A 27,483-nucleotide genomic window follows, 5' to 3' on the forward strand; every position below is an offset into this window, starting at 1 on the left:
AGGGTCAAAAAAATCTTCCTATGGACATGAGGAATGTTATTAATTTAATTAATAGATATTAAAATTAATACTAATATTTAAAATAAACTACAAAGACAAACACAGCAGTACAGGAATTTGGCAGTCCACCCAAAATAAGCATTTTAGATGTAGGCACTGAGGATCTCAGTACCAGTGCTACCCTAATTACACTAATATTAATCTCCTTTCTGTAGTAAAATACCCAATAGCATATGAAACAGGTTAATGTAATTTCTCTTCAAATAACAAATATACAGGGCTGTAATATACGCTTGTGTCCCTTTTTCTTCTATTAAGTAACATGAGCTAAAATTAGAACTAGTTGTAGTGTGCTGCTGACAGTTTGTAGATTTTTAAGTCTTTTGATTTATTGCCCTTTCTTGTTTCTGCTTTTATCTTTCTTGGTATGATTTCTCTTAATGTGAGAAGTATTCTGCAGACATCTGATTTACGAAAATCAGAAGTGCTAAAAAGGTTCTCAAAATCAAAATAAAAACATAAAAAAGCAGAATATTCATCATGCTGGCTAGCATTTAAGAAAAACATTTTCAGCTGGAAAAAATTAAAAAAAAAAATCAAGAATGCTGACCTCAATTACTCTATCTAAGAAAATGGGCCAAAAAAGCAGTTTTACCAAAAACCTACTTGTATCTTTGTCTTTTAAAAGACCTGTTTTACTTCTTCTACAATAAAATGCATTTTCCTTAAGCTATTTACAGTCACAATTCCTATAAAGATAAATACTTATGTTTGAAAAATGTTTTACATAAAAGCAATTGCCTTGTGTGGAATATGTATACTTTAAAAGACAAGCCTACTATATTAGCAGACTTTCAATATTTAAAAAGAAAATCCATGTGAAAGCACAGACAAACCATCACATACACGTATCTCTGCATAATTATAGAGGAATACAGGAACTCTGACTTGAAGCCTAGCAACAGTATCCAAGTATTAGTTAGTCTGCTAATCAACTACCAAAAACTCACACATCAGCTCAATGTTTCATTTTTCAAAAGCAAAAGCAAACAAAAATAAAGCAAAAGAATCCTCTATTGTTTCTAGCTTCCGAGCTGCTGAAGGACAAGATGCACAATATAAAACAAACCTTGTTCACTTGAAGAAGAACAACCCATGTCATTTAATCCATGTGAAAATTCATCTCATCACAAAGAACCAAGGCAAAAGACAGATTTAAAAATAGGTTATCCAAGTCAAAGGATTATCAACTTGAAACATACTTAAGATCTGCATATCTGTATCTAATGAAAGCTTCAATATTCTTACATATGTGATTGGGTTTTGTACCTCCATCCTATAGAAGCCATAGTAAATTCTGTATAGCGAAATCTTCCTAAATCTGCTGTGCTTATTTACTCACAGACAGCTGCAGGCTGGATGAAAACAAACGGGGATTAACTTTTCTATTCATCACATCTTCTAATCCATTACTTTTTCTTAGTTTGCAATAAATAAATACATGCAGATAAATAAATTATAAATGCACAGAAACTATTTTTTTTTTTTAAGTTTGCAAAGGGGCGTGGTTATTTTCAAATGATGTGTAACTGCTGGGCTGCCCATCGGGGATGTGCGCAACGTCTTCCTCAGCGCAGAAAAGAAGATGGAACAATAGTCAAAAAGCTGCAAGATAGTTCTGGGTTCTAAAGACTCTCATAATTAGTGATAATCACAATAAGCTGCTTTGATGTTGTTACTATTCCTTAAATGACTAATTGAGGGACATGATGAATTAAAATTGTGTGAGAGGCTATGCTAGTCTTTCATACTGCCTGTAAAACAAGTTAAGTACCATTCGATTATAGATTTTTCTTGCTTTATGAGAAATATCATTTTATTTTGTTTCCAATAGGATTACTTTAAAAATGATAGGGCAACTTGCATTTACCTTTTGAACATCTGTCAAGAAAGCAAAAGGGATTCCCTGATATTTTTATACCATTAAATAGATCTGGATCCATTTTTTAATCTCTTACTGATACACTTTTTTTCCTCTGTCCTGAATATTCTATCTTTTAGATATGATTTTGTCTTATAAAAAAGCACCATTCATTTCAGATAAAACTGGTGTGAACTTCTCCTGTTAATGACAGCATGGTGTCTTTTACTGTACTAAGTGCCAGGAATTATTTGCAAATCTTTTTCTCATTTTGCTCCTTAAAATGGCAGCACCAAGGCAAAAAACATGTTATCTGTGCTGATTAGATGGCGTGTCTCAGACCAGTCACCCAGATAGCTAATGTATGAGGGAAAGATTAAGCGGCAGTGATGGTGGGAAGAGCAGCAAGGTGATGAGAAAAAAAAATTGCTGATACAAGAAGGGAGAGCATGTGTGAGAACCCACACAATCATGAGCATCCAGTGGAGAAGATCTATTTTTCAGTAAGACAGAATTGCTAACAGATTTTATGCTGGTGCAATGGTTAAGCAAAGAAGGTTCATTGAAACTCAAGTTTGCTGGGAGGCATGAGGGCTTAGATCCAAAAAGGAATATAAGAGCTTAAAGTGCAACTTTGTCAGAACGTTTAATGTGCTGTAAATCAGAGTTATGAACATAGTGGGTTTGGATTCTGAGTCTCTGAGCCTTCCCTGGCTTAATCCCTCAATTCATCACAAGTTTCATCCACAAAATCAACCAAGAAGTAGAGGGCTTCACCAAGGCTGTGATGGGCATCAGGCTTTCTCCGGACTGAAGAAATTACATGAAGTTAAAGAGGGCAATCCAGATATGTGCTCTTCAGCCATGAGCTCTAACCTCTCCTGGTAGCTATGAATCCTAAAAGATCCTATAGGTCTCAAAACACACTTCGCTTATTCAACTGAACAGCTTCTATAGGACAATTTTATACAGCAAAGAATTCCCTGGCAAAATCTCCTGTCTTGTTTTCACAGCACTAGGTAGATACTTACTCTGGCAACATCTGAGTGACACAAACAGCCAGCACGCGCTCTAGAAGAACATTCTTCACTTTGAGTCGGACGTCACATACTTTAGTAACATAGGTCACCATTTTTGCCTTTTATGGCTTTAAAATAGGCATTATTAAATTTTCTTTTTACAGGGTAGTGTCCAGTATTGCAGTTACTGCAGAAAAGCTTATCTCATATTTGCTTATTTTTTCATTATTTCAACAAATTTGTCTGATGCAAGTGCTTCATAATTAAATAAAAAGGAAGAACGTTCTCTGTGGGAATTGATCTGTATAAACTTTTGAACTTTCAGTTCTGCTGAACAGTTCTGCTGTAAATTATTTTCTACTGCTAGAGAACACCTAGATCGTTTTCCACTTGTGCATCTTCTCCTCCATCTTCAACAATAGAGATAGCCATAGCACTACAGTTTGGTATCAATCCAGGCAAGGGAAAAAAAAAAAAGGACTTCCTTTCAGACATGAGATCAGTCTCCACTTAACTGAATAATTCTAGACTTTGTGTATGGCATAAAATGGTAACCTACTCTAAAAGCCAATGAAGATATATCCAGCAGGCAAAGGTTGAATGGCTAATGAGTAATAATACACCAAGCACTTAAGCACGCAAATACACTTATGGAGAGTTCTTGCAGACTACCGCTAGGAGGTGTAGTGCTGTTGTTGCAGGCATACTGCAGCCACCTCCCATTTACTGCACAGCCAGTGATGTCCTCCTGTGGAAAGATTGAGATATGATCTCTGCCACTGAAGCAGCTCATTCACGGCAACACACGGCACAGGACCATGAATCATAAGCATTACATTACTGCTGTTAGATCCTTATAATTGCCGTTTTGGCTACATTACTCGAAACAGCTTTGTGACTACTGAGACACTGGAAGACACCCACGCAATACCTTCTGCATTGAAAGTACAGATGACTTCCTACTGCAATAGTTTGGGACAATACATTTATCAAAGAATAAAGTTAATTAGCACATACCAAAACAGATGGACGCTGATAATGAAGTCCTTCACTGTTTAAGATTAGAGATTTCAATAAAATATTTTTCATATTTGATGCATTAGCTTGAGAAATGTAAAAACTCTTTTCTATTGCCAGACTAAAACACTGCTCTTGAAGCTGCAAAGTTAGGTCCAGCCTCCAATCATGTTCATCAATTAAAATTTTCCCACACTTAAGATGACATACCTAGGAAAGTATGTAGATTTTTCTGAAAAAAATATTATTACCATTGCTATTACTTAGGCACATATTAGGTTTCCATTTATAAAGTAACTATGTAGAAAAATATTGAATGAAGATCACAAAAAGTTAAAATAAAATATTAGATCAAAAATCTTCCAAGAGCAATGCACAGTTTCTTCCCTGATGCATCACTAACTCTCCTGTGAATGAGCATTGTCGTGAATAACCACGAACATTGCTGGCAAGTTTACTGTTAAATGATTGAACACCTCATCATCTACCAGCTAAAACTTCCACAGGCAGAGACCCACCCAAAGTTGCATATATTCCAAAGAATTTCCCAAAGCTGTAACTTGTTGACTGTTAAATGGGCCAAAAATAATAACAGCAAGGTTTAATGAACTGGTTCAATACTGGAGTTCAATAACTAATCCAAAACACTCAGGGATGAAAGATGAAAAGTTTCTCAAGATACTTAATATTATACATTGTCTTTTCTTCTTGAAGATAGTTCTCTAGATCTTTGCTATTAGTTCCCACTTTGTTGCTTCTGTGCTCAGAGAAGGTGCATTAATGAAAGTAATTATGTTAGAATAGATCCAAAACTACAGTAATAAATAAAGAATAAAGGCAAATAAGATTAGTAGAAGTCAAGCTGTTGAAGTTTAAATGCTTACATGATTCTGCATATTCATCATCACAATAGCTGTCAGCTTTTCTGCTCAGGACATTGTTCTTTGATTCCTTTATTTATTTTTAAATTAAAAAACATTAGACGTTTTGATGTTTACCGGTGTTTCTTTTATTTTATTTTTGTTTGTTTGTTTTCAGGTATAAATCTTAAGGGACAATATCTGGCTAAATCAAATTAGTAGAGAGAAACAGCATGAACTAATGCTTGCTCTTTAGGACAAACCTACTAAATTAAATAGTTATACACCATCAATAAATGAATTGAAAAAAAGTGAGTGACAAAAGCACCAATATTTCCATTTTTCATTAGGAAAGTGAAGGCACAGGAAAAATCAGGAGAAGCTTCTCATAGAAGCTTTTTTTCTTCTTAATAGAAGTCACAAAGAAAGTTTAGTCATGAACATTAAGCTCTGCTAATGCATGAGGCATGTGACTTTCTGAACTGAATTTCATCCATCTAATATTTAACTATACTACAATCTCTCTTATATAGTAACTCAGAAATGGCACTGATCAGAAGGAAGGAAAATAGCACAGAACTGAAGACAGAAAAATAACGACATCAAGGTCAATATGGTTTCATGCAAACCATCGTAAAGTCTACTGCCAATAAGAGCAACGTAAGCATTACTTAAATTTTACAATCTCTCATATTGAAACTGGAACATAGGCAAAACTTTAAGTAATTCCTTCATTAGATTTTTTTCTTTCAGTGTACTTAAAAATAGTTAAGAGAAAAAAACACTTAGGAAAACATAAAACATAATATTGTGCACATCTGCAGCACTTGTTCTGCACTGCGTGTATAGGCAAGTCAAAGTACCAAGAACTAGCACAGCAGAAACAAATGGGACCATTTGAATCTAGCCAATCATTTCCATTCATTTCAAGATCTTCACAAAGTTCTAAAACCATTAATCATATGTAAATATAAACAAGATGTCCACTGCATTAGGAATAGCTGGTTCATTATTACGTCAATTTTTTTACATCAAACTATTTATAAAGACAGAAGGAAAAAGATATATGGAACAGAGCTATCCTACTTGTCTAGTAAAAGCCTTCCAAGCTTGCAATGAACTGCAGAAACAAGACACTTATGCAAAACTTCTACAAAATTTCCTGAGTTATCTCAGCGCATACTACAAAGAATTAAAAGTATCACAGTGATACTAAATTTCATATGATGAATTTTCAAATATGTCCCTACAGAGCATGTGCAACTGGAAAGGGAAAGGGAAGAGAGACCTTAATGTAGAGCAATATTTTCTCAGACCTGAACTGTGTTTGCATTGTCTCAGTATTCCACATGAATAATACTAACAAGTTGTAGACACGCATCATGGAGTTAAATTAGTGCAGACAACTATACACTCTTCTACTTCAGAACAAATGCCTTTCTTAGTGCAACAATTTTTCTGTGGGGCTTTAATTGGTTTCACTTAAAGAATTTTAATTAATCTGTATAAGGAATCACTTTATTTAAATTATTTTAATGGCAGAACTCACTATGTGAAAAGATCTTTAAAAATCCTGAAGGTTTATCTTGAGGCCCTTAGTGCCTGTCATTTGGAACTGCTGTAGGCTTCATGTAGTCTCACACACCAACCTCCATGAAAGGAAAAGTTTTTATGGATATGGATAGACAGTTTTTGCCATGTACGTATACAGGAAAGCATCTTTATTTTCGTCTGACCAATTATACCCACATGAGAACTGCTTCAGCCTGATGTTAAAGTTCAAAATTGCTAGCAATTTAGCTGGGCATAAGCATGTGTATTTAATCCATTAGAAACTGGCTCATTCATACTCAAAACATCCGCAACTGTTGCATTACCTATCAAGTTTTCTTTTTCTGAGCATATTTTGAAAACATTTCATCTTCTTTTTTTCCCTACCTGCATTACGTAAGGGAAAGTTACTTTTAAATTCTCCCTGAAACACCATCACCAGGGTACCTCATAGGCATATCTAACATTAAATCATATTTAACATTTTTGTAAAATCTTGGTTCAAACATGAATAGCTTATTTTCAGTGTTTTAAAATATTTTGCTTACCAATATCAGCTTCCCTGTGATTCTTGATATATTCAGCAAGCTCAAAATTTCCTGCTATTATAGCCACCTGAAGGATTGTAAAATAGTTAAAATTAATATCTTGTCATAATTCATTATTAGAAAAACATGCAAGTTATACTACTAATAAACATCACACATCTCATTTTGTAAAATTGTGTAATTGTTTATTTCGTGGACATCTCTACTTCCATTCTTCAATTGTTGCACACAATGCGTTGTGGAAGCAGCATTATGAAATGATATTACAACCTATATGAAAAAGCAGAGCAAGTCTCCCAGTTGCCCATTAAATAAGGTTGCTGTCTCTCAGGCGACTGCTATAAGACCTGTGGAGCTGTTCACGTTGTGGCAGTCAAAAGCAGCATCCCCAGCACTCTCCAATGACTGGAGAATCATATAATCATAGGTTCTGAGAGATATACTAAGACATTATTTTCCTTTTATCAATCCTCTTTGTTCCTTACCTGAACATTGAATCAGAAGCTGCAACTGCAGTGTACGTGGGATAACCAAGAAAGAAGTACCCAAAACTACAATAAGTCAGCTATCACTAAGACAGCAAAAATGACTACAAAAGAGAAGCTTCAATAGTTTATGCATATGTAAATAATTTAAAGTATTTATTAAACTACACTTCTGGTACAAAAAATTATTATTATTATCTTTTTAATTTCTTTCCTGACTGTAAAACATGGATGCATGACAGACTATTCCAAGTCCTCATCTAAAATGATCTTAATAAGAGAAATATCCCCACAAGATAGGAAGAAAGATTTGCTTATGCTATTGCTATTTCCTCTCTTCTTCCTCTCCTGTTTTTACTGTGAATCTCCATCAACTCCCTTTCCTTCACTTATTTTGAAGCTTTCTTTCCTCCCATGGCCACTGTATCCTTCTTAATGCTGGTAAAAGTGATACACTGAGCTCACATTTCTCATAAAAGCTTCTGCATATACAGAGTGAAACATAGAATCATTAAGGTTGGAAAAGACCACTAAGATCATCTAGTCCAGCTGTCAACCCATCACCACCACACCTACTAAACCACGTAACTAAGTGCCACATCTACACATATCTTGAACACTTCCAGTGACGGTGACTCTACCATTTCCCTAGGCAGCCTGTTCCAGTGTCTTACCACTCTTTCTGAGAAAGAATTTGTCCAAATATTCAACCTTAATGCAGGCGGGAAAAAAAAATAAAAATCTTACTTAAGGACTCCCTTGGATACAGCGCTACTGTCAATCATAAGAATAATTTAAAATCAGGGGAAAAATCTGAGTTGAAGGCCAAGAAAAATTGTCAGCTGGTCTGAACCATTCAACTAATATCAGACATGAAGAGTAATGAAAAGAATGACATATTCTTAGGGTGGTGTATGAGGAACAAGTAACATTTTTTAATGTAACAAGTCTAAGGTTATACTTCTCTTACTGCAGAAAATTTTCTTAAAGAGTAAGTTCTATTTACTATTAACAGACACAAAATGATATGGAAGCCCTCGAAAATGAAGGCTTTATACATTCATGACAGGATACAGTTAGAAAATCTCGACTATTAAGTAGGTAAGAGTTTTCAAATCTGTTTTAAATGGTTGAACTCAGAGCAGGCTTAAATCATAAGCCACATTTCGGACATCTACTTCATTTCAAAATAAAATAATTACATAAATTTCTTTGCTTTTCATTCAGCATGCCTAATTTCATACACTATATCTCTTTCTGCCATTCATGAATCTTGTGTAGGCCTTGGGCTTACTATATATCCTACTAGAACATTGGAACAAGTCTCATTAATGTCCAGTCCTGTGATGAGTATTCGCAGCAGGAATGGGTGAACTGTCTTGGAAAAGAGAACTCATTACAAAACTCCTAAATAAAGCTAGATGGGAATAATTGACAGATTATCGCGTTCTCTGCTCTACAGTCCTCCTGGTGAGCTCACTTTAAGGCATTTACACCTAAGACTCTCATTGAATTAGTCCTCATGCCACAACTTATCACTCACAAAATATTTCTGGAAATCCCTGCAGAATAACCCAGATCTTAAAAAAAAAAAAAAACACCTTTCTTCTCAGCATTGATAATATATCCAAATCTGGCCCTCAGTGGCTAGTTTTAAAGTGCAACGTATCATTCAATCTGGTCAATGGCACTATAAAAGTAACAGAGAAACTATGCAAATCCTGCCTGTTTAACCTCTTATTCTGCAGCCTGCCACATAAAAACAACATTTGTATATACATCAGGGAGTGTTATGAGAGCACTAATACCTTTCATCAGCATTACCACAAACTGGAATATAAAATTCAAGCAGGGAATTCAGCAGTGATAGGCAGCTTGCTAGACAGCCACCATGTTACTCAAATAAAAGAATGTTTGATACAAAAAGATTTTAAAACTCAAGTAAAACATGTTGTTCAAGTGACAAATACATTTTATTACTTGAAAAAAGATAGCTGAGAGACAGCTTGACAGAGAATTGTTTCTGAATCAAGCACTAGATTCAGCAAGCTCAAGGTATCGACTCTTTTAATTCAATTCGCTTCAAGTCAGTAGAAACATTATGTAAAATTCCAACAGCAAAAATGAAGGCAAGTATGGTAAGATCTAAAGAAAGCAAGTAAAAAAGTACAAATATTTCTTGGCATAATGTCAATGTGCTTCACTTGAATTTGATGGGTAAAGAGTGTGGGAGAAAGTGGAGTCAGAGAGAAATCTGAAATATATAAAATTATATTCATTCAGATTTTGCAGTTGCAAATGAAGCACAGTAGCCTCTTTTCCACCAAAATTCTTCTTGAACCAAAGTACCAGTGTGATCAGACAAAACTATTAGTGTGAATGCATTAGGACAAGTGAACGGTCTTCATATGATCAGAACAATGGGCTCCAACCATTGTACAAATTTAATACAAAATGAAGCGGTCCAACTTTTCCTTTGAGTAACATGAAAACTTCAGTGGAAATTCATTGAAGTTCTATAATTGTACTAAATTTCATTGTATTTTAGAAAGAGGTATATATTCACGTACTTTACTAAACATAACAGAGTGATTTCATAACTTACATGTTGTTAAATATCCATACTTCTCTTGCAGGGATATTACACAGTCAGATTTCTACTTGACAGGTCACTGTATGAATGAAAAATTTCTTCGTCTTTCTTTTTTGGGCTAAAACTCTTGTTGGCAGTAATTAAAAAAACAAAAAAACCAGCACAAACAGCAGAAGTATAGTGAAAGTCTCTCCCAATTCCAGTAGGAATTGGATTCCAGTCATCAAAATGCATCACATGCATGTTTCCAGACATGAAATATTGCCACGAAGGGCTTGAGCTAGCACTTTACAGCTAGAGGCTAGCTACAGATTCTATTATGCTGAAGCTTCAAAAATTGCAGCTCTTTAAAAAACAGCAAGTAAAGCAGTCTTAAGATATTTCAGGTTCATGTCCTTTGTGAAATTATTCTGTAAAACTTGATAAAGTCTGGTTATCTTCTCAAAAAGTCATTAATCTATGATTTCCACTCAAATCTGTAAATCTTTTACTCTATTTTTAAAGGCCATATTTACTATGCATTGGCTCCAGAATCAGGAAGACTGCTCCTGCAGCATCCCAGCACAGTGACAATGAATGTCCAGCTGAAAAGCATAACTAAGCAGTTCAAGTACAGTGCTTTCTCACCCAAAGTACGAGGTTTTATCTGCTGCACGGACATTTGGTTGGGGTCACTCACACGTAACACAACACAGATAGCAATTCTCTTGATTTTCATATCACCATTAGAGGCGATCTTATATGACCAATAGTAACCAAAGTTAATTGTTTATCAGCTCCCTCCCATGTCTAACTTACTTCAGTAAGGACATTGATATGGACGCCCAACTATTTTCTAATTACATTTGAGAACATACAGAGTTAATTTGAATAAATACACACCCTTATAACAGGGAAATGACCAGGAAGTAAAGCTAAGCCAGAAGGCCTGTAGGAGGTAATTCATACAAAATATAATAAAGTAGACCCATGTAGATAGAATGGCAGAATCATCATCTACTTCCATGATGCCCTTTCTTCATAATGTCATCGTAACAAAATGTTAATGGAGTCACTGATATGTGTCAAAGCTGCACTGCACTCAAGTCATGGAATTGGTGACCTACTTGGCAGGGCAGTCAAGCACTGGTTGTTGTTGTCGGGGTGTGCAATGCAGAGCATGCCTAGTAGCAATGTGTTTATACCAATATTTGCTTTGTCTTGGAAGAAGCAAAGCTTGTTACGGTACTCACATACCATCTCACGTACTGTTTTACAGACAGATGTTTCTTTTCAAGCCAAACCAGTGACAGTGGCTTACTCTGTATCACAACAGGCAATCCAGTGGTAAACTGAGCGGCAGCTCAGTGAAGCAGAAGTATGAATGAAATGGTTGTGATGTTTTATGGTGTGGTGGAGAGCAGGCAGAGGACAGGACATCCTGTGATTACTGGTCCAGACATACAATGTGAGAATAAAAATCTAACTGGGAGGCAGGGTGCTTCTTTCTCCTGGCACAGCATTATTTTCATCTTCTGGTTTTCTGTTACTTACAGCAATAAAAGATCCTTCTAGATACAGGCAGTTTTTAGGTTGGCTTTCAGAAGTTAGTCCAGAAATCAAAGATCTGAAGCATCTGGTTTAGTTTTGCTTTCCTGAAGCTTGTTCCCCCAAAAAATTCAGTTTAAATGAAGGCAAATAAGTCTACTTTGTATATATGTTGGAACCTGATAGATGTCCAGGTACAGGTTTCAGCATGAGAGAGATTCATAAAGGCTTTCAGACTCTAGCAAGTACTGTCTTGCAAAAGGCTCTCTTCTCAGCATGGAAACTGCAGCTGTCAATATATCAATGACTTACCCTCAAGCATTTAGGTTTTTTGGATTTTATTTCATGCAGTGCTTTGTTCCTTTTGGGAAATTGGAAATTATATGTACACTTTACTTGTCACTAACCTTTCACAATTGTTTTTTTCTGCTCCTGAAATGTATCGCAGGTAGAGATTACATTAAATTAGAGTAAGATCTTTGTAGCCTGTTAGCAAATACAATTTTAGAGCTTTATAGGTTAGTTCCTGAAAGGCAAGCACAACAGCTGTATTACATTATTACTCTTAGAAACAAATTACTCCCCACAATAAGAAACGAATTTTTAAAAAAAGAGAAACTCAAGTTGTCCCCTATTAATGTCCAGCCAATGAACTTTGACAAGAGTTTCTACATGGAAATGGAGAGAGCATCTCACATTTCATTTATGTTTCACTCTCAGTCAAGGCTGCTGCACTTCTTTCCCCACATGCTTAAATCTTAGACCAGGTGAGACAAAGCTTTAAAATGCTCTGCCTAAATGGAGAGTGGAGGAAGCTTTTTGTGCTGCTCATTTGTAGTTGCAATGAACAATAAGCAGTTCATGATAAAACAGCTAGCACTCCCCACCTGCTTTTCTCCCCTACTTTTCCAGACAATTTCACTTCCCTGATGAAAGCACATTTCATTATTCTTTCTTTCAGAGCTGATGTTTCACCCTTGCATTGTCTCTGCTATCCTGCAGTGCGCACTAAATGATAGTCTTTCAAGAAAGCTTGAAATAGCAATGAGCTCAGGTATGGCACTGTACATTAAAGGAGATATCTCCATCTCAGAACAAAAAGAGACTTTACTCAGTCTTAGTCTTTACTCAGGCAAGGAAGAGAAATAAATGCAACATAAAAGCTACTCTGGGGTCTACGTACACTGCATTTTCCTATCGCCTGGTGGAACTGGAAGGAGAAGATGATACAATCCAGCAATAAGGTTCTCCAGAAATTGCCTTCCACTCAAATCATAGACTTAATAGACAAAATTATAATTCATTATACCACTAAGGACAAAGTAATAGGATTCACAGCAGAGACTGGTGAGAAATTATCCCAAATACTTTTGAAGGAATGTTAGGATCACCTTTTTAACAAAGAGACTGCTTGAGGAGCTCTTGCATGTCTCTTAATTGTGACTTATTCTCTTCATATTAAATATAATCAAAATGTTACCATTTTTAATGAACAAATTTCTGGACAAAAAAAGCATACCAACAACTCACTGAAAGTACTTGAAATATAAAATTAAAAATCCAATGGCATAGTGATCTCTAAACCATTGCATTATAATCACAATCTTTGGACACATTTCACATTATATACAATTTCACTACAATTCAATATGAAGTTAAAATGTTGCTTACTGTTGGGCACTGAAAAGGAAATGTAGTTCAACATATTTCTATCACGTCCTCCTGACAGAAAAGCTATCCCTAATGAAATGAAGAGGTAAAGGCTTTTCAGAGTTTAAAACCACTTTGAAGGCTGTCACTGTGCTCCGTTTCATTATTCATCCACAACAATGTTAGAATCTTAAATTCAGGTTCTTAAGTGGGAAACCCTTGCTCTCATGTATGCCCGTGCTGCACATAGCACAGTGAGGTTATATTCCTGATAAATAGTGACAAAAACCATATGGCACACTGTGGACTTGGAAAGAAATCTTAAATTGATATGCATTAGTTGCTCTCATATATGAGCAGCATGTAGATTTTAAAACTATCCTCAGTGGTACAGATGGAGTTTGGCTTGGAAAAGCATGAAGCAATCTGCATTCTGAATTTCTTACCCATAGGTGTGGGAGAAAAATGTACTTATCAAGCATTATTGGTTTCTTGCCCAGTTTAAGAGAGCTTTTAAAATTAAGACATGTTAATTTATTCAATAAATACAAAGACATATCTAGAAATCATTGTCCTTTAGAAATATATTATTTTATAATATCTTTGCAAAATATAACAGCTTTAGCTATTTTCAAGTAGAGAAGACATTAAGAATTCAATAAATATAGGAAAAACTCTATTTTCTGAACCAGCTGGAAAATTCTATGCAGTTGCAATAACTATATAATCTAAAATAGATATGCTGAATAATCATGAATTCAATGTTTTACCTTCCAAGCTCAAAGGGCAAAGCACCATCCCATATTTTATAGTTGTATTGATTACAGTTGACTCTTAAATTTGAGGCTATGAGGCAAAATAAAATTAAATGAAGCTTTTTAGTTCACCTCATCATACAACACAACTAAACACTAGTTCTATATGCTATTAATATCACTATTCCACGTTCTTTCCTAATAGCGCTCCTGACTACACTTAAGATGGACGACATGAAACACAACCTCAAGAAGATATATGTATTCACCTCATGGAGATACATCTTTACATTTACACTCCAAAACTTTTAATAAAAAGTAAACAGCCTTGAAGTTCAGATATAATGCACATAATTAGAAATATGTCAGAAGCATATTTTACCATGAGAATTTTATATTATATATAAAGATATTTTAAAAAAACACATAAGAATTGTGAAAAGTTTTATTCAAAGAGAGAAAGAGTACTAAAAGAATACTGGAATTTGAAATTTTCTTTCAGATATAATTTGTTTTCAAATTTCAGCAAAACACTGAAAAAAGGTGTAAAATATATCCACAGAAGAAGCAAAGAAGTAAAACTTAATTTTCTTCTCTTCACATAGCAGTCAGTAAAGACTATATTAAGTGCAGAAATATCCTACATCTCTGCCAGGTCAATAGAATACTGGAAGTTTTACTAAAATTGCTCTATGGTGTTATTACAGAATACAAGTAAAAAACTATACTTAGCATTTTCACACGCTTTTGTCCTGGACAGAAAATAAATCTTAACTGATATAATTACAGAATGTAAAACAAGCCCACTATTTTTGATTTAGAAAGGAATTAACATTGTATATTAATATAACTGTTGTCCAGTAGATGGCAAAATATCAGCAATATCTTTAATTTTCTTGAAATTTACTTAATTTAAAACCCGAAGTACAGTATATTTTTTTTCTTTTTTCTTCTAGTCCCTGCTTTCTATTTCATTGGATAGCAGGATTAGCTTTACCTTTTGGATGTTTTCTGTGTATTATCTGCTTGAAAGACAATTTCATCTTCATCAGTTCTTGATACAACAAAGCACAATAATGTTACTATCCTTTAAATAGTCCTTTGAAGACAGTTTCTTCACCACTGAATTTTTTTTCTCCAAAAGCATGTTGCTGCTACTGTTCCCAAATTTGCCAGCACATGTTAGCATACTGTGTACAAAAATCTCTTAGCAACAATATCTTAGTGTCTAACATTTTCCTTCTTCCAACTATGATTCATGGAGCCATCTGTAGTCAGATATTGACATGCAGTATCTTAAAATAGATACCTTGCATTTGCTTAACAACTAGTTTTAGCATCTGAAAATATAAATTATGGGCAAGGGCCAATATTTCTTTGAGGCTCTTCATCATTCCCTTGATCATTTTAGCACCGTTTAAACAAAGGCTTGCAAATCACTTTGCCTCAGTGTTAAGGTCACAGGATTCATGCTTCCCATCGCACGGCAGTGCACAGGTCTGTGGTGCTGGGTACCAGCATCCTTTACAATCATCTTAAAGCTCTCCATGCAGCTTCCTGGGTGAGAGCCACCTGGTGCCCTGACTATTCATTAACAATAATCAAAGACTTGACTTTAAAACTTCAAGTACTGCTGCATTGCAGCACTAAGATGAAAGCGTTTTTTATATTCTAGGAACCTAAGTGACCTAAAATTGGTGGGAAAAGCTTCACGTCTTGCTAGGCAATGATAAAAAAGACTTTCACAGCAGCAGTACAGTAGAGAATAGAAAGATGTCCTGAACCTCTCTCACAGGTTACAAAATTATAATCATATCTACTAAAGCAACATTTCTGTCACCCAAAACTTTTTGTTTTGCTATCAGCAGCAGCAAATTACAATAATCATCTATCAGTAGCTAAAGACTTTGCAGTTACTTGTTTCAATACAGTTCGCAATTTCACATGACTTAAAAGAAATAAAAATAGTGCTAAATTAGGTAACATTAATTAAAAGAAATTATAAGAAGTATAATATATCATAAGAAAGATTTAGCAACATGGCTTTGAAAGAATCTTGAGCAAGGCACGTGGAACACATTTCCGTCCCATCCACTTTTATCAACTTCAAGGAACTAGGATTTTACCCTAAATGCCTTTGTGTAATTAAAATTTAAAAAGCAAGCAAATATTCAGTTATATAACAATGGACACTCAATACATATGTATATACCTGGCTATTATCAAAAAAAGTACATTGCAGATGTAAAAGTACACTTTCGTTGCTAAAATGCTGGTTTTGCTTGCAGATTTCACAGATCCCATGATTTCTGGTATTATACACAGTGGCCACAAAACAGTGCCAGAGTTGATGAGCACAGTGAATTCAAGTCAAAGTTAAGAGAAGACTATTACACTGAAACCCCTCATTTTGTTCTGAGTTCTGCTTTAGCAATGTTCTATGGTGGCTGGACACCTAAAATGCCGTTAGGCAGCCACCCTCATTTTCCAGCAACTTTAATATGGTTTTAAAAGTAGAACGTGTATTTTACCGTACAATATCCTTTCAAGAAAATACACAACTATGTTCTTAAAACTTAGCTACTTACTCATGAATAAGCCATGACTGAAAACCTTCAGATTAAGCTAACTCTGCACGGAAACCAAGATTTAAGAAAGTAAGTCATTTTCTTGCATCTTGCAAGCAAATGGCTTCTAAATCATCTCACTCTCTCAGCTTTGAAATGCAAACTTAACTCCTATGACAAAAGGATCCGGAGTTATGCAATAACCAGCTTGCCAGGAAGTGTTGAACTGAATATGCCGGCAAGTCAGCTAAAGTTACCATGAAACATGTCAGACTGTAAAAAAAGGAATGTGCTGGTGAATTCATCCCAGACACAATTTCACCACTTCATGTCACTCTTTTATTTCCTTCTATTTCCTTAGATGGGAAATAACTGATATTTTTAGGTTGCCCTGTTTTATACAGACTGCACTGAGACTCTTCCTTGGTCACTGTATGTATTAGGAAATTTAATATTTCTGTCCTACAAGGAGAAAAAAATACGTACATGTTTCTTCTGCTTCTCTGCTAAAATGCCACCTAGCAAGTCATTCTCAAGCAAGATGCACTTTTCTACACTTGCATTTTAATTATTAATATAAGAAAAAGCAGACGGTGATACATGCATTTACAATTACAGATGCTTTCCATGGGAAAATCTAGATCAGGCTGGAAAGAGCCATCAGAAGCCAGTTATTGCATAATCCCCATTACTGCTACATGGGTGAGTAGCAATTCCAAAGGAGTGTTTATTGAAAGCAGATAAAGCCAGGTTGCAGAATGAGATGAATCAGAGAAGGCACAGCCAGTAACAAAATTGATTTAATTTTCTTTTTTTCTCCCCAATAATATGCTAAATCAGAAAGCCATGAAATGTAATCTTCTTCAGCAGAAGTCTTTTAGGAAAAAAAAAAGACCGAGAAAGCATGCTGTGTGCTGGATTTTGCTTTCCTTGAAATCACAGTAAATGTTAGGTTATACAGAAAATTTAGCTAAGGGTGTAAAGGTATGCCCTGCTGCAGGTGCTTTCACCTCTGAACACAAGCTTTCCTCATAGAAAAGTCAAAACATCCTATATTAGCATCTACTTCCCAAAGTACTTTCAGAAAAAATGTCTTCCTAGTCACAGGAGGCAAAAGATGCTGCTCACTATTTCACAGCAAAAACAGTTTATGGAATTCAGTTCTGCAAACAGCACTGTTTAATAACACAGTGTTGTTTAAACTGCTACACCAAATTGACAAAAATGCTTTTTGAAAGCCCTTAGGGCTAAATGCACCAAGCTAATAAAATATGATTATTATCTTACCTAATACATTTGGTGAATTAATTCCAAACTCAACATGTTAGCTACAACAAAACCTCTGGAAACAGCAGTAAAGGCCAATGCCACAACATGCGCTGATGAGGATGGACATGGGGATGTGGCATATGCCAACTGCACGACATGAGCACTCTCCAAAGGGCAGTGCAAGAAGATGCTCAGTCATCCCAGAGGCACTTCATTTTATAAGCAACAAAAACTCACATGGATATTACCAGAAATTAACAGCAAACAGCCTGTATATTCATGTAAAAGCAAGAGATCACATCAGCACATCATAGCCATAATCATTAACTGGTATTTATGGATCTAAGGTGCCCATGATCCGGGGCAAGGACTCTGCTCAGCCTGCAAGAACACATTGTTTCCCCCAAATCTAACACTGGCTCTGACAGTCTGTTCAGATGCAAGCAGGCAGAGGTGATCAGCGGGACACCACTGGGCATCTGGAACATCAAGGCAGAAGTGGCCTCAGCCTCAGAAATTTCAGCTTCTCTGAAATTTCTTATTCATTGCATCAACTAATTTGATCAGCGTCATAGAGCTTTTACATACAGATTACAGCTTTGCTCTAAGTCTAATAATGTATTATGTATTTAATAGAGAAACTGAATAGTATTAACATCTCAAAGTAACACTCTATTGTAAGAGTAAGAAAACTTTACATGTAGCAGATTACTGTAAGCATGCTTATCTATGACTCATGAAACAAATTTCTCATACAGTTTAACCATCTTTATACCACACACACAGGAACAGGAATCAAGAAGTCACAGCATCTCTCTTTTCTCCCACAGTTAAATCTAAAGCAGAGTCTGATATAATGCACTTTTCTATACGAATACTGAGAGAATAAATACGTGCTATTTGTCACTCTCTGGGAGTTTATACAGCATCTATATTTCCACTTCAATACATGTAAAACCCTGGCAGCAATTTAATTCAAATAAATGGATATTTTATATTAATCCTGTTCATCATGGTCTTAGGATTGTTTTAGAGTTTTTCCGATGAGTTGGAGACATAAAATCTGCCTAAAAGAAAGGAAAATGCAAAAGCAGCTCCTTATAGATACAACAATCAAATGAAGATTTTCCAATGACGAGATTATTGTGCTCTTTAAAGCAACAACAAAAAACATATAGAGTTCAGCACAGCTGACCTTTTTACAAGGATTAGACAAGATACGTGACTGCTCAGTTACAGTCCGGCCAGTTAAGAACTTACCCTTGCTGCCTTCTCTTGTAGGAGATAGTATGAATAAAATAATAAGAGCAATGTTCAGTCTGGCTATCCAAACTCTATAATTAAATTAAAATTACAGAGATCTACATTACCTCCTGCAACCTTCCCCATGACAGCTCATCACGCCTGCACTGCACACCAGCATCTCTCACTTGGAGGCAAGAACTGGTAGTGACCCTTACAATTTAGTTTGCTTAATTTGTTCCCTTTTATAACCTAGTTTCAGCTGCTTCTCAGCTTTTTGAAGTTTATCCATTTGGTGGAAACAAACAAACAGATTGGCTCCTAGCTACCTCAGGGACACTTTGCTTCCCAGTGAAATATTGGTGCATGGACAGACACCTGAGGCCCTTCAGCTCCTGCCTGAGCAGGAAGAGAAAGCACAAAAGGGATGATAAGAGGTGTGGGATCACAGACAGAGTACAGTATAAAGAATCAGCTCATGCACACTCCTCCATAAGTTTACAGCCACAAAAGCTGATGTTACTGCACAATTGGGTTTTTTTGTTGTTGTTTTGTTTTAGAAGATATACCCTGCTGTAAGTATTTTTAAGTACCTCCAAGTGTGGCAATATTTTGCCTTTTGCGATATAAGATGATCACATAATTTAATTACTTTGTGTTTTACCACATTACTTCAATTTGTCCCCTTTTCTAAAAAATGACAAAGAATAAGACAGAGGAGAATGATTAGCCAGCACTCTGCAAAACATTGCTGGGTCAAGGGGAATGGATTTTAATCCCATTACATACGCATGTATATTATTCTGCTCCTGTATCTGTTCCCAAATTCAACTTATCCAAGCCAGGAAAAAGTATTAGCAAAAGATGTGTACATGCCGGGTTGGTGGCTAAAAACATCTAAGGAGAAGGAAAAGGTACTTGGGATACAAACCCACCATTTCTGCCCAGTGAAATATTGAGTGCTCCCTGCCTTTTGGGCTGAGGTCCCAGTTTTCAGTTTCTGTTACAAAAGCAGTGCATCTTTGCTGTCCCACATTCTCAGTGAGCATACGACATTTTGCTTTGTTGTCACCAACTGTATAATGAACTAAATATTGACCTTTAGTAATAGTGCTTCATGCACAAGCGGGGGGAAGCTTTTGCCTAACAGCTTGTCAATGCCTCAAAAATCAACAGCAGTAAATCTACTGACAACCTAGGTCACTTCTAGCTTCCCACTGAACACTTTTCTCTTGGAAGTGTTAATGGGAACATCTTCTATCCCAGTATTCTCAGATATATTTTCATTTGGCAACAATTCCCCTAATATTATAGCAAATACCATATCAGCACAAAGGCATAAGTATGCTGGAGGTGATGTACAGGTTTCCCAAAAATCCTTTTTCTCAAATGAGAACACGTGTTCTTCTATAAATAGCACTTCAAGGTAAATGATGAGAAAACATGTCATAACTAATTATTGTTTGCATCTGGGTGTATCATCATGAGACTTTTTTTTTTTAATTTTTTAATCTCTTCTTATGAAAATGATGGTGAGTATGCATATGTAAGTTCATGTTGTATTTTGTTCTTGTATCATCACTTGTATGCAGTTGAAAACATACTTGCTTCTACTACAATTATTAAACATGATTACATCTTTGAATCTTTTATATCAATATTCAAATATTGAGTAAGTGTAAACTAGACTGCATACTTTTCTACAGCAGATTGTCTTTTACCTGTTATTTCTGTACTGCAAAACAAAATGTAACTAATCAGTGACCAAACATGGATAAAAAAAATAAGCCAACACAAACACGTAACAATGAATTCAATGATTTCACTCAAAGCAGGAAAAAATAGGAATAAACTTAAGGTCTGACTAAAGGCAGAATGCATCATGAGAAGAGATATTTTAAGAGACTTCTTTTGCCAATAACATGCAATATCCAATGATGTATTCTTTGCACAGGTGCTTTAGGGAAGGAATTAGGATGAAAATATAAAAACAAATACTTGGCAAAAAAGAAGTTCTTTTCTAATTACTACATTCCAGTAACACAACAGTTACATGTTTTAACGTTTCTTTGTATTTATAAAAATGACTTCTTCGGGCACTGAACAGAGATTTTCAGTTTTATAGTTTGCTTTCTCAGTTTTACCCTTCAAAAATAAGCCAGAGACAAAAATACCTGGAAACAACCTCTTGTCCTTTGCCTAGAAATTCCACCAAAAAGAAATTCTGCAAAATAAACTAAATCAAAACTGAGCTTTGGGAAGTCATTATGGTAATACGCTGGATAACAGATGAATTTTTTTCTAATTGCTAGCATATGTACTTCCACCTTGAGGAATCCCTACCCTCCCTGGCTTTCCAGCTCAGACCCCCTTTTCCATATAGTCGGTCCCCATTTTCCCTGAACTGATTTTTATTTTTTCTTTCGACACTGGTGATAGAAGTCCTCCTAAGACCCTTATCTATCTTGCTCTTACTGAACTTTCACTGCCTCTCAGCCAGTCCTGAACTTTTCCACTGTATAATCAATGGATATACAGATGGTATGGTATATCCACGAGCTTGGCTGATGTAATTATTATATTGGAGTAAGGAAAGAAAGTCACTCACCCTATCCTGGGCTCGCAAAATAGACACTAGTGGAGCAGACCTCCAGAGAGATCCTTCCCCACTGGCAGTCAGCTCTTAAATGTGTCTAGGAGAGGTGGAGCCAGGCTCCACCCCTTCCTGCAGCACAGGTGAATTGCCTTCACCTGTGCTCCCGTGGCTGACTCATTGCTCGCCTCAGGTGATTAATCAGAGGTTCAGGCCGTGATTTAGCAGCCCCATACATCCACCCACTTGCAAGTTCTTAAGTGCCATTTTTACTTACCAGTGCCCTATTCTGCACATCTGTATCCCCCTAGCAAGCTTCCAAATATGCAGGCTAGTTTTGGAGCCCCTGAATTTGAGTCAGGCTGCAAACCATTTTACACTGTTGTGTTACTAATACAGAGATCACTAACAGCATGTAGGGCAATTAAAGAAAACAAAACAACATCACACAACAGGGGAGATGGGACAAGGAGAGGTGGGTCAACAGAGTTTTCCAGTATGAGAAAAACAACACATGTTTTCCTTCACCCATACTCAGAAACAGCTGAATCATTTTGTTTTTCTGAACAATGCAGCCTGAGGAATCAGGCATAGAAAATTTATTTTCAAATGATTAAAATCTGGCAAAAATATGAGCAATTGAAAATGGATGCACAGCCAGGACATTGAAAGGAACAATTCTACCTGCAGTGGAACTGCACTGGAAGATCGTTGTTCTTCCTGCTGTCTATATATCTGCAGATTAAAAGACCATGTTGACTTGAGACAGCAGTGGTCAACAACAAGGCACATCGTGAGGAGAGAAATCACCCTTAGATACAGCCCTGTACATCACTGAATACAAATTCCTCAGAGCTTTAAACGCACTGGTTATTAGTTCTATTAGCTCTAAGCTTGGAAGTGTTTATAGACAGTATGAAAACATATGAATTATTCACACAGGACTTATGCTAAGTAAAAGAAAAATGATAAACAATGTGTATGCCCTTTTGAACTTGCGCAATACAATATCAATGGCTTGTGAACACTGGATAACTGATATTTCTGGGTTGCTGGAATAATGATTGTCAGGTAAGAAATTTTACATTAATCTATGGATGTTGGTAAGATATAATGGATTTTTTGAAAGGACATCTAGGAAGTTTTTCAGTACATCTCTTTGCACCTACCAGAAGGTCAAAAAACAAGCTTCTGTCTATATTTTTAGTAATAAAAAAGAAACATTAACAGGGAAAACAACACCTAAAATCACTGGAAACTTAAAAGCCAACCTACATCTGGAACAGAAGTTCACCATTTCATTATCCAGTTTATGAGAATTGTAACTCAATCTACTATATGATGGTGGCAAACACGTTTGGCAAACTCTGCCAGAAGCTACGAATGGCTGTGGAGGCATCAGCAGTACTTACAGCAGTCATGGTTGAGAGCACGTTCAAGTTGAGTGCTATGAATGAAAGCACAAACCCGCTCATACATACATAACAGCATATTATTAGCTAGCACTTCCAGTTCTGTAATGCTGATAGATTTATCCCTTCTGTTAGCACAGAAAAATTACCATATACGGTACTTAGATTACCCAGTCAAGACATGATGGGTAAGTAAGTGATTAACAAACAGAACTAACAATGGCACATAATGATGTGGCACAGGTTTCATCTTAACTGTAACTGTTTATCCACTTTTAATCAAAACACATAATATGCAAAAGGTTCTCAAGCCTATACTGAGGACAGTGATACAAGAATTGTCCTAATCTACTTGGAACACAAATAGAGATGATATAATAGTTTATGTCAGCATTATTGCTTATTAGGAAAAAAAACCACACTGGAATTTCTTCTGCCCCATACTCTGTTATTGCAGAGTACATCCTATCAGCAAAAGGTACTACAGTTGACAGTCAAAAGCAGACTTTCAACTCTGGATAACACAAACTGTATTCAGTACTGATTACTAAATAGATCTGAGCAATCAGTCAGGATGAAGCATGCTTCTTTGAAAGTAGCTAATTAACACTTATGCATTCAATTAGGAAACATATACAAGGTTTTCCAGGCTTTGATACCTGGCAATGTCAATCCAATACTAATTCTTTTAGACAGTGAAATGGTAAAAAAGACAGCCAGATCTCAGGCAGAGAAGTCTACAAAGTACTCAGTATGGGATACCTGAATCTAATGGCATACAATTTAACTTGGGTTGGCTTTTTTTCTTATGATCTTGTAAACCCATGCTTATTTTAAGCACCACCGTGGTTTGGAAATATGTGAACAGTTCCTTGCTCCATTTTTTATTTTTATTTTTTAAATGTGTGGTAAAATTAAAGGACATTCATCTGCCATAAATGCCAGATACAAAAGTCAAAGCGTGCTCCTCATTTTCATCAAAATAAATACATTTTTTGCAGGCCTTGAATGCACAATGCACATGTATTGATATATGGATACTTTGTATTTCCCGGAAAGACCAATTTTCATGCAATCAATTTTGTAAGCAGTAATTTAAAGGAATCCTTTTAGATTTTTCTCAGAAAACAACATAATGGAGGTTACTCAAAGGAATAGAAGGTGCAGCTACAAGTGTTCTCATTATGTACATATGAGATTCTTCAACATTCCTTGCTACTGATTACATGAGTAAACAATTTTAGTATGCAAAATCCTATTAACTCAAGGGGATTCTGCATAATTTTATAACAGCTCCACTTGTGGTGTCTGATCGACTGGGTCAGCATCAGACAGATGGCAAAGAATTAATTCTAATGCTGCTTTATTACAATGCTGCCACTGGGGTTTCTCTACTCACTACATTTGGAAAAACTAGATCATTTCTTATATTCCTTACACATACAAGTAAGACAAAATGAAGTAAAAAGATGGAAACAATTTCCACATCCACACGCTCAAAAAAAGGAAATGATAGAACAAAGCCAACCTAATTTTCAGTCCTTCTGTTTATACTAGGAGGGGGTGTGACAGAAGCCCAAATATCAGAAGTGTTAGCATATAATAAATGATAAGAAATGGAAGCATTTTATTCCCTAAGGGCAAGTGCACCTCCACAATTAGTCTCTTCTCTTAAGGTTGTTTCTCCTGTCTCTGTGCTCACTTGCTATTCCAATTTTATTTGGTTTTATCTAGTCACCCTTCACTCCTTGAGGCCCATCAATACTAGCATTTACAAAGATTTAATTTTCTGTCTTTTTCAATGTGTTTTCATAATTTAAGAGGAAAAGTAACAAATTTGCAGCATTAAGTAAAAAGAGGAAGACAAACAGAAATTGCTTTGCTTTCCAACCAACCTCCCAACATAATCACCTAAAACAAAAGGAAAAGTGAATCTCAGATACAGAAATAAAATAATCTAATCTCTCAAAGTAATAAATGACACTGGAATTCACCCACTGAAAAATTAGAGATTCCTCTTTTCCTTTTTTAATCATCCAGTTAAATCACTCTCTAAATATAAGATGCAGTGATACATATTATCTACGACTTTGTGAATTTGTGTTTAGTGTATATTTAGATGTCAAACTATTAGCAGTCTGAAAATGGTCCCTAGATTCATATGTTATTTCTCCAGTCTGGTAAAATACTCCCCAGAGAAAACAATGATCTGGCTGAAATTTGCAGGCAGAACTCTGAAGCTTGAGAGACACAAACTATGTCCAGAAAAGCTTCAAATTACAGAACTAATTAAACAAATGTGGGATTATTTTGACCAAGTTATTTTTTAAGAGTCTGATACTTCCAGGCATTAATGACTTTGAGAAACTAACTTAGAGACCTACATGGACATAGCAAATATTCCATCAATTTCATTTGTCAAAGAATGAGAGAAAAGTGTTTTATTTCATGGGTGGCTTTCTTCTGGCACTTGCATGCATGTGTGTGTGGGTTTATTATTATTATTATTATTATTATTATTATTAGACAAGATTATCTAATTAAGGACCAGTAATGGGAGACAGAGTGTGCAAAGGTAAGTCAGGATTTCTTATTGTTTAAAGAATACTTGATTTTGAGAAATGGTCCCCACAAGTTTCAAAAGAAGACAGTTCCATTTAGTGCAACTATACCATCACTCTTCCAGAAGCACCCTTTTCTGCAGAATAGATTTTTCCGTTACTTTTTCTTAAAACATTGCAGCTTTCATCTCTATTTCTCACATGCCAGTTTGTGTTACAAATGTTTCACTGAAAACCAGACTAATTAAGGCTGCTTCAGAAATAAGGGCTTAAGGTTGTCAGACATACCTGGCAACTCTTTTGGACAATTTTCTTCCATTTAGTTTTTTAATTAAGCTTTCTGAAAGTACTTTAATATAAGCAAATAATGAAAAAACATCTAGCAAATTTTGACTGATCCAGAGAAAGACTTTCCTTGCAGAGACAGAGATGACAATTCAACTATTTCGACTGATAGGGCACTCAGCTCAACCCTGTCCTTGAAACATATCCCATTTCTTTGGCACCACATCCATGGAAGGAAGAATCCACAAACCACATTAAAGAAAAGTAAGAGTTGGGGGGTTTTTCATTGTTGTTGGAATGGGCTGGTGTGGTTGTGTGAACAATGTCTACAAAAAATACAAACATTGATGTGCAGCAGGAAGAAAGGGCATTCATTTTTGTTTTGTTTTGTTGTTGTTTTGTGTGTGTATGTGTGTGTGTGTGTGTGTTTGTGTGTGCGCTTATTTGTTTTTTACCTGAAATGGAGACTGGCTGTTGTAATTCTTAATCTCCTTGTTTGCTCCACGGAATAGCAGCACCCTGGCACAGCTCTCCTGAAAATGGTAGAAAAGTAAATTACTTAATAGCAATTCTGAAGAGAGGTTGATGCTATGAGATACATTTGGTATGTATTTTCTTAGATAAGCAACATCAAATATGTATACAAGTCTAAGAAATGAAGTTACTAAAGTAGCATTTTTAGTATTTTTGACAGGGTTTACATTCTTTGAAATGTGTTAGAGTAGAAATAATTTGCAAATTTATATTAAAAAAAAAAGTAGAGGAATGTAAGTTGTAAACATCTTATTCATTTTTTTTAAGAAACTGTACCTTGAAAATTTCATATTTAACAGATTAGATCTTTCAGAAAACATATTCGTTAACAACGGAATTGGCTCCCATGCCGTTTTTGCCTATTTTGTAGGAAAAAAGAGTACTGTTAAAGGATCAGTAAGGTACCTGCAATAAAGGGCATACCCCCCTTCTGCTAAAAATTAAACAAAGCAGTTTTACACATTCGCTTATTCTGTTTGATGGTTGGGTTTGAGTTTGTTTCCTCCTATTTTTCTTGTTTCAGATGTTTTGCTGCTGTTTTGGGGGAAGTGAGAGGGGGGCAGAGAGAAAAGGGAGGGGAGGCATTTTTGTTATTTTGGTTTCCATTCATTTCAGTAACATAATGGAAAGCACAGCAATAACAGCAGAAAACCGAGGTACAAGGCTACAGCAAGTGAAGATTTGCTCAAATTTAAGAGCCAAGGGCACAGAGGGAAGAAAAAAAAAAAAAAGGAAAGACTAGCTTAACCTTGAGAAGCATTGCCAACACTTAAATGAGGTCTGGGAAGGGGTGGATTTTGGCTCCACCCCTTCTGGTCACTCAGGCACATTGCATACACCTGAGCTCCCCTTTGTTGACCCTGCCTGCCCATCAGATGCTCATTCACTGGTTCAAGTTGTGACTTAGCATTTCTACTATGAGTGTTAAACATTTAATGTATGAGTCGTATTTTTTATTTTTTTTTACCCAGAATTATTTGGGCTGGCTATCTATACTATACTGATGAGTCTTGAGGCTTACTTTCTCTCTCTTCCCTATAAAATTATTAATAGTTAATAGAGCAAACTAAATATGATCTTTCTTGTACGGAAAA

At 35.7% G+C, this 27,483-nt stretch overlaps 1 protein-coding gene across 1 annotated transcript in view; it reads right to left on the minus strand.

The window, feature by feature from the left end:
- The window catches only part of SHANK2 (SH3 and multiple ankyrin repeat domains 2), a 333,770-nt gene that overhangs the window by 253,665 nt on the left and 52,622 nt on the right, over window positions 1-27,483 (minus strand). The window contains exons 10-11 of the mRNA XM_031553489.1: window positions 26,311-26,388; window positions 6,917-6,983 (exon numbers count right to left, since the gene is read on the minus strand). Of these exons, the coding sequence (XP_031409349.1) occupies window positions 6,917-6,983; window positions 26,311-26,388 (145 nt within the window). The remainder of the gene's footprint in view (window positions 1-6,916; window positions 6,984-26,310; window positions 26,389-27,483) is intronic.

The sequence above is a fragment of the Meleagris gallopavo genome, chromosome 5, assembly GCF_000146605.3.
Source record: "Meleagris gallopavo isolate NT-WF06-2002-E0010 breed Aviagen turkey brand Nicholas breeding stock chromosome 5, Turkey_5.1, whole genome shotgun sequence".
Classification (NCBI taxonomy): Eukaryota; Metazoa; Chordata; class Aves; order Galliformes; family Phasianidae; genus Meleagris; species Meleagris gallopavo.